Genomic DNA, 9186 nt, shown 5'->3' with positions numbered 1-9186 from the left:
CTATACATCTAGCCATACATTAGTCCATTATACAGTCCATACATCTAGTCATACATAGTCCATTACATACAGTCCATACATACAGTCTGTACATCTAGTCCATACATTTAGTCCATACATACAGTCCGAACATCTAGTCCATCAACACAGTCCATACATCTCGTCCATGCCATACTACAGTCCATACATCTAGCAACATCATTCATAATACAGTCCATAGATACAGTCCATACATCTAGTCCATACATCTAGTTCATACATACAGTCCATACATACAGTCCATACATCTGGTCCATACATCTGGTCCATACATACGGTCCATACATCTAGTCCATACATCTAGTCCATACACCTAGTCCATACATACAGTCCATACATCTAGTCCATACATCTAGTCCGTACATACAGTCCATACATCTAGTCCATACATACAGTCCATACATCTAGTTCATACATACAGTCCGTACAAACAGTCCGTACATCTAGTCCATACATCTAGTCCATACGTACAGTCCATACATCTAGTCCATACATACAGTCCATACATCTAGTCCACACATACAGTCTAATACATCTAGTAAATACATATAGCCCATACATCTAGTCCATACATACAATCCATACATCTAGTCCATACATCTGAGTGGTAGGCTACATTACATGATAACCTGTACTGTACACTAGAACTGGGTGGATATATGACATCACACAATGTAAGGGACATTATATGAGTACTCACACATGCAAGTACATAGGCACACAAACACACACTTGAATTAGTCTCTCAAGACAGGGTGTTTCCCTTTCTGATATAAAGAAAATGTATCAAATTGTTTCCTACCTGCCTAGCTCTGTTGATAACTAGCACCTTAGTCCATAGTTTATATCCAAGTATATAGTCTGGTGTAAAGCTCTGTATTGGTGGGTTAGTGAGAAAAATGGTGGATAACAGTCAGTTCACTCAGGGGGAGAGAGGGATGAGAGAGAGAGGGAGAGGAGGAATAGGAGATGAATCCACATAAAGAAGTAGAGAAATAGATGAGTGATAGATGATTGATAAGCTGTGAAACCTAGGAAGAGGGTGTGAACTGGTCAACGCAGAGAGATAGAAAGAGAGAGAGAGAATTAGACCCAACCTAATCATGAGAAAACAAAAAGAGAATTACTTGACACATTGGAAAGAATTTACAAAAAAACGGAGCAAACTAGAATGCTATTTGATGCTAAACAGAGTACACAGTGGCAGAATACCTGACCACTGTGACTGAACCAAAATTAAGGAAAGCTTTGACTATGTACAGACTCAGTGAGCATAGCCTTGCTATTGAGAAAGGCCGCCGAAGGCAGACCCGGCTCTCAAGAGAAGACAGGCTATGTGCACATTGCCCACAAAACGAGGTGGAAACTGAGCTGCACTTCCTAACCTCCTGCCAAATGTATGACCATATTAGAGACACATATTTCCCTCAGATTACACAGACCCACAAATAATTCCAAAACAAATCCAATTTTGATAAACTCCCATATATATTGGGTGAAATACCACAGTGTGCCATCACAGCAGAAATATTTGTGACCTGTTGCCACAAGAAAAGGGCAACCAGTGAAGAACAAACACCATTGTAAATACAATCCTACATTATGTTTATTTATTTTCACTTTTGTACTTTAACTTTTTGCACATCATTAAAACAATGTGTATATATACATAATATGACCATTTGAAATGTCTTTATTCTTTTGTAACTTTTTGAGTGTAATGTTTACTGTTAATTTTGTATTGTTTATTTCACTTTTGTTTATTATTCTATTTCACTTGCTTTGGCAATGCAAAACATATGTTTCCCATGCCCAATAAAGCCCCTTAAATTGAAATTGAATTGAGAAGAGAGAGAGAGACGTCTTTCTCTCTCTCTCTAGCACGTCTCTCTCTCTCTCTCCTCTCCCTCTCCCTCTCCCTCTCTCTCTCTTCTCTTCCTCTCTCTCTCTCTCTCTCTCTCTCTTAGACGTCTCTCTCTCCCTCTCCCTCTCTCTCTCTCCCTCTCACCTCTCCCTCTCTCTCATCTCTCTCTCCCTCTCTCTCTCTCTCTTCTTCTAGACGTCTCTCTCTCCCTCTCTCTCTCTCTCTCTCTCTCTCTAGACGTCTCTCCTCTCCCTCTCTCTCTCTCTCTCTCTCTCTCTCTCTCTCTAGACGTCTCCCTCTCTCTCTCTCTCTCTCTCTCCTCTCTCTCTCTCTCTCTCCCTCTCTCTCTCTCTCTTCTCTCTCTCTCTCTCTCTCTCTCTCTCCTCTCTCTCTCTCTCTCTCTCTCTCTCTCTCCTCTTCTCTCTCTCTCTCTCCTCTCCTCTTCTCTCTCTCTCTCTCTCTCTCTCTCTCTCTCTCTCTCTCTCTCTCTCTCTCCTCTCTCTCCCTCTCTCTCTAGACATCTCTCTCTTCTCCTCTCTCTGGGAGCTGTGTGTCATGTTGCTGTGGCGACAGAGGTGTAAATGGAGTTGGCTGTCAGCATGACACCCTGGCTCAGAATTCCCTCCCCCTCTAGAGAAGAACAGAGGAGGCTTTCTCTGCCCTCCCTCCTTCTCTCTCCTTCTTTCCCCTGAATCTTTCTCCTCCCTCGCTTTTTCTTCTCTAAACGCGTGTCTTGTTTCACACACACAACTGTTTAGCCAAACACGCAGCACACATACATACACGGCCTGACAGTCCGGATACAGGCCACACCCAGACCCACCTAAAATATGTCAGTGTGTGTGTCTTACCCCATGCTGCCCCCGTTTAGCCATCCTCGTGTGCAGGCAGAGAAGGAACACTCCACCACGGCGTGACGCAGCTCCTCGGCTGACGCCAGACGGGCATCATGGGAAGCACACGCATGTTCCGCCTCAGCCAATCCCCCGGAGTCAGACGTGTTTCTCTGGTCCAATAGGAACACACGACCTGGGGAAAGAACACCTTTACAACAGGAACATAGCAATTACCTTGGTAACACTGTCTTTAAAGGTCATTTATGGACTGTTAATCAGTGTAGGAGGTAACGCCAAGTGTTACATAATCAGATTACTTGTAAAAGAGTAAAGTAACGTGTTCATTATATTTCAGAATCATACCTCTACCAGGCACGTGTTTCCATGATCCGATCTCGAAATGTTTTGTAATTTAGTCTATAGAAATGTATAGAGGCCACACCTACGATCTTTGCCATTGATCGATTCTGTGATAGAATAGCCCATAGAGGGCTTCCCTGTATAGTGGCAAGTGTGCCCTCTATACATCTCTATGGGTCTGTGTAAGTGAGGTCTATAACCAGAACTGGCTGCTTGAGAAAAAGATTTTGAATGAAAAGATAGGAAATCTGTAAGATTACAGTATATTTGACCAATTAGGCAGCCCATATGATAGCGTAGCACTTGTAGACTAGCACAGGAAAGTATCACCACAGATGAAAGGAGAAACTTGTGATCAAACCTGAGTTAGTAAGTAGACTATCTTCGTTAGAGCACACAGGCTAGCATTGCTCCTTCCGACAGATAATTTTTTCCCATGAAAGTAACACAAAGCAAAATAACTAGTGTTATAAACTGCGTTGTTCGCGCCCTGAATGCTGATTGGCTGGCATACCCGTATACCACGGGTATGACAAAACATGTATTTTTTCTGCTCTAATTATGTTGGTAACTAGTTTATAATAGCAATAAGGCACATCAGGGGTTTGTGGTATATGGCCAATATACTACGGCTAAGGGCTGTATCCAGGCACTTAGTGTTGCGTCGTACATAAAACAGCCCTAAGCCATGGTATATTGGCCAAATACCACACGGGCCTTATTGCTTAAATATAACGTGTTACTTTCCACACAAAGTAATATTGTAAAGTAACTTTTATTAATTTTGTTCCCCCATCAAGATCTTCCCAAAGTAAAGAGTGATCATAACTACATTGGGAGGCAAACAGCAGGGCTGATCTTGGATCATACTGTACTATATCAGCAGCATATTAGGATTAGTGCCCCCTAGTGACATTATGGACAATAGAAGGAGGATTCGCTATACACACCCTGCAGTGACTATCCCTATATAGACCATCATCAATCATCATCATCATCAACAGCTTCACTATGACAGTTAGGCTATCCATGTTCAGATTTCAAAGAAATGTTATAATTAAATAAATAGGGCTACTTTGGCATGACACACAAAACATATCAAATAAACTTTACAACTAAAATGTCTTGAGATTTTTTCATTTCATAGAAATCTTTACATCTTTACATCATTACATTTCATCTTTTAGAATTCATAAGGCCAAAGAAAGCTGTGTGTGTCTGTATGAGCGAGTGCAGATAGACACACAAATCCTTCATATTTCACTGCAGAGAAGAGAGAGAGAGAGAGAGAGAGAAACTGACTGCCAGCCCAACACCAAGTCAGAATCCTGTTCACAAAGGTTTATCAAAGTAGCGTCCATGCGCAACAGGCTACCATACGAATAAGCTTTTGTTAGCGGCACTGTTCAATTTTATGCACCAGTTTTACTTTGAAAACCAGGTTGGAATAGTAGCATATGTTTCTGAATGTTGGTTGAAAAGTTTATCCTTGACCCAAAGTCCCAACCTTAAAGGTAGAGGTTCCACTCCCTCTTTGCTGTCCAGTTGGGCGCAAGACCCCAGATGTTGACAGGTCCGCGCCACAGGTATCCACCCGACACCGTTACAATAGGACAGGGTGTCACTTATGTAGAAAAACTTACCGTCAGCGTGAACGACAGAAACCACCGTTAGCCAAACCAAGTATCCAAACATGGACAAGGAAACCAGGTTTCGGTCAATGCGGCGTGCCATCATTCTCTGCGCGCTCCGATTCGGGTTTTCACCGGTGTTTAAAGAAAATTCTAACGTTTAATGGAAATAAATCTCCTTTGGTGAGTTTGTGAAGCAGGAGAGAGCAGCGGTCCCGTTATTTCCCTCCCGGTGACAGACACAGACTAAGAGTCTGGAGGTGAACTTGTTGACGCAAAACGGTAAAACGGAAAGGAACGGGACGGTTGGTTCGGTTTATCTCCACAAATAGTGCCTTCGCGAGCAAATAGAGCACCGGCGCGAAAACTCGCGTGTCCCTGTCAGTAAATACGTCACGGCTCCCAACCTGAAGGCTGGGCAGTGGCGCGAACTGAGCAACACCAACGGTCAAGGTTTGAGCAACAGCAACGGTCAAGCAAGCCGGCTGTGCGTCTTTACGCACGAATAGAGAGAGAGAGGGAGGAGGAGGAGAACAACGTTTCTCAGAGGGGGGTGTCTGGTGTGCGTGTCGCGAGGCTATTTGGCCTATGATTCCATCCTCAAACACTCATGCCCAAAAGTGTGCATGTTTTTGTCCCCACATCCTTAGGAAAACCGTTATTTAACGCTCACCCGATAGCCTAACTATTTTTATATGTTGGCATATTGGCATACTTGTCTTTATATGTACACGTTTTATATCTACAACTTGAAGAAGTAGCTGCAGTATGCCTCCACCGTTATGTTATGATGTGGGGAAATAGTAACCATGACACTGGCATCGCCATGTTTTTTCCACCACTGATATCCTCTGGCACTCTGGCCTGTTATAATTGAGGTCCCAGGTCTAGGCCCAGAGCTGTGTGTGTGTGTCCACTTTTACTGTCAGATAAAGATGGACGCCATTTCCCTGAGAGACCAGCACCCTGCACCCAGAGCATTGTCATGGTGTGGGTGGGCATGGAGATAACAAACACACACACACAGTCCCATACAAGCACAGATACTTGTAAAGTTTAAGAAGTACCTAGAATCAAACACACTGAGCCTAACAAAATGCCTCTAAGCCATATAGAGTGCTGTGAATAGGGGTTTGATATGAAATGGGGTTGTATTCCCCAGTGAAGAGTTTGAGTGTGGGCTGATAATGATATCATTTCAACCAGATTTCAACCTGTTTGTAATGACATTATTTCAACTAGAGTTAAATATTTGATAATTATGTTATTTCAACCAGATTGAAAATGTGTAAAAAATGATGCGTCTTTAATAGGTCTGGTCTCTCTCTACCAGCTCTCACAGTCACACGTCAGACATTTTGAAGGTTAAGGGTAAGTTCAGGCATTAACTCCAAATGCTTAAGGTTAGGCATTAACTCTGAATGGTTATGGTTAAGGTTAAGGTTTGGGATAGACTTTAAACAAAATATCAAAAACAACTTGCGATTGCTGGATTCGAACATGCAACCATTGGAATCAGAGGCAGATGGTGAGGGAGGGCTGAGGTCTCTCCTGTTCTCTCTCCACAACTGAAGAAAACTGATCTTACTGCTCCCTAGGCGGGAGAAGAGAGAGAGGGGAGAGGAGGGTAGACAAATATCTCCGAAATTTCAGAGGCAGATGCTTACGTCCATACTCCATCCCCGTCCACAACACCCATCCGCGTCCACAACTCCCATCCCCATCCACAACTCCCATCCCCGTCCACAACTCCCATCCCCATAACTCCCATCCCCGTCCACAACTCCCATCCCCGTCCACAACTCCCGCTAGCCCCGTCCACAACTCCCAAAATGCAAACTCCTTCCGTTATTGAGTTATGTTATAATCCCATCCCCATCCACAACTCCCATCCCCGTCCACAACTCCCATCTCTGTCCACAACTCCCCATCCCCGCCCACAACTCCCATTCCCGTCCACAACTCCCAATATGTGAACTCCTTTCGTTTGAGTTATGTTATAATGTTATAATCCCATCCCTGTCCACAACTCCCGTCCCCGCCACAACTCCCGTCCCGTCCACAACTCCCGTACTCGTCCACAACTCCCATCCCCGTTCACAACTCCATCCCCGTCCACAACTCCCATCCCCTCCACAACTCCCATCCCCGTCCACAACTCCCATCTCTGTCCACAACCCCATCCCCGTCCACAACTCCCATACCCGTCCACAACTCCTCATCCCCCGTCCACAACTCCCATCCCCGTCCACAACTCCCATCCCCGTCCACAACTCCCATCTCTTCCACAACTCCCATCCCCGTCCACAAACTCCCAGTCCCCGTCCACAACTCCCATCCCCATCCCACAACTCCCATCCCCGTCCACAACTCCCATCCCGTCCACAACTCCCATCTTCTGTCCACAACTCCCATCCCCGGCCACAACTCCCACCCCGTCCAACAACTCCCATTCCCCATCCACAACTCCCATCCCCGTCCACAACTCCCATCTCTTCCACGACTCCCATCCCCGTCCACAACTCCCATCCCCGTCCACAACCCCATCCCCAACTCCCATCCCCGTCCACAACTCCCAAAATGCAAACTCCTTCCGTTTGAGGTATGTTATAATTTATAATCCCATCCCATCCACACAACTCCCATCCCCGTTCACAACTCCCATCCCCATCCACAACTCCCATCCCCGTCCACAACTCCCATCCCCGTTCACAACTCCCATCCCCGTTACAAAACTCCCATCCCCGCCCACAACTCCAATTCCCGTCCACAACTCCCAATATGTGAACTCCTTTCGTTTTAGTATTATATAATGTTATAATCCCATCCACTGTCCACAACTCCCATCCCCGTCCACAAGCTCCGTCCCCCGCCACAACTCTCATCCCCGTCTCACAACTCCCATCCCCATTCACCAACTCCCATCCCTGTCCACAACTCCCATCCCTCCGTCCACAACTTCCCATCCCGTCCACAACTCCCAAAATGCAAAACTCCTCCGTTTGAGTTATGTTATAATGTTATAATCCCATCCCCATCCACAACTCCATCCCCCGTCCAACTCCAATCTCTCCACAACTCCCATCCCCGTCAACAACTCCCAATCCCCGTTCACAACTCTCATCCCTGTCCACAACTCCATCCCCGTCCACAACTCCCATCCCTGTCCAACAACCCCATCCCCGTCCACAACTCTCATCCCTGTCCCACAACTCCCAATATGCGAACTCCTTCGTTTGTTATGTTATAAGTTTAATCCCATCCCTGTCCACAACTCCCATCCCCGTCCACAACTCTCATCCCTGTCCACAACTCCCAATATGCGAACTCCTTCCGTTTGAGTTATGTTATAATGTTATAATCCCATCCCCGTCCACAACTCCCATCCTTGTCCACAACTCCCATTCCCGTCCACAACTCCCATCCACGTTCACAACTCCCAAAATGCAAACTCCTTCCATTTGAGTTTTGTTATATGGGAGTCCTGCTGTGAGGAGAGGGAGAGGCAGGGAAGGAGGGAGGGGAGGGAGGGCTGAGGTCTCTCCTGTTCTCTCTCCACACCTGAAGAAAACTGATCTTGCCCCTCCCTAGGGGGGAGAAGAGAGGGGTGGGGGAGTAGGGAATACAAATCTCTCTGAAATTTCTCATTGTCCTGAGAAATCACACCTATTCATCTCTCTCTCCCTCTCCCAGTTTCTCGTCCTTTCTCGTCCTCTCCCACACAATGTGGAGAGAAGGGAGGAGGTTAGTAAAAATTGTTACATTAAAATGTATTCCCTCCTGTCTCTCCAGTCAAATTCAAGTTTCTTTCTCTCTTCCCTTTCTCTCTTGTCCTCTCTGATACCTGTTTCTGTGCTATTCCCCACTTTTTCTCTTACTCTCTCCCTCTCCATCTTTCTCTTCCGTTCTATCTCTCTTTCACGTGTTTTCTGTTTGCCACCAATGGGACATTGTCTGAGGTCAGAGGTTAGATGAAGTGGGAGATAGGGAGGGAGTGGGAGATAGGGAGGGAGTGGGAGAGAAGATTTACCACACTCAGAGGGGGACCCTCTGACACACACCTGGGCTATTTATGGAGAAAAAAGTGTTTGATGGAAAAGAGAGGGATGAGTGAGAGGTAGCATGGAGGAGAGAGACAATGATTCACACCTGTTATTTGACAAAAAGAGAGAGGGAGGGAGAGAAGGGGGAGGGAGAATGAGATGACTGAGAAATAGCAGGGAGTAGAGAGACAATGATTCACACCTGTGCTATCTGACAGAGGAGGGTGAGAATTATATTGCAAGTGTCCAGGGTCCAATACAGGACTGTTCCTATACCACAGCTATGTATATTAAACTCTCTCATTCACGCACATGTACACACATGCACACACATGGATTACTGATGTGTGTTCCCTACAGTGGACAGAGAAAGACTCCATCATAGTGCTGTAATTCTATGTGTGTGTGTGTGT

The 9186-nt window shown here is 45.6% G+C and overlaps 1 protein-coding gene across 1 annotated transcript in view; it reads right to left on the bottom strand.

The window, feature by feature from the left end:
* The window catches only part of susd5 (sushi domain containing 5), a 33528-nt gene extending 28413 nt beyond the window's left edge, over positions 1 to 5115 (bottom strand). Inside the window, exons 1-2 of the mRNA XM_023975645.2 lie at positions 4743 to 5115; positions 2755 to 2932 (exon numbers count right to left, since the gene is read on the bottom strand). Coding sequence (XP_023831413.1) covers positions 2755 to 2932; positions 4743 to 4836 — 272 coding nt within the window. The 5' untranslated portion in view covers positions 4837 to 5115. The remainder of the gene's footprint in view (positions 1 to 2754; positions 2933 to 4742) is intronic.
* Positions 5116 to 9186: the final 4071 nt, after the last annotated feature.

This window comes from Salvelinus sp. IW2-2015, linkage group LG31 (genome assembly GCF_002910315.2).
Source record: "Salvelinus sp. IW2-2015 linkage group LG31, ASM291031v2, whole genome shotgun sequence".
Classification (NCBI taxonomy): domain Eukaryota; kingdom Metazoa; phylum Chordata; class Actinopteri; order Salmoniformes; family Salmonidae; genus Salvelinus; species Salvelinus sp. IW2-2015.
Note: the sequence above shows the minus strand (reverse complement) of the source record. Positions and strands in the feature narration are given on the sequence as shown.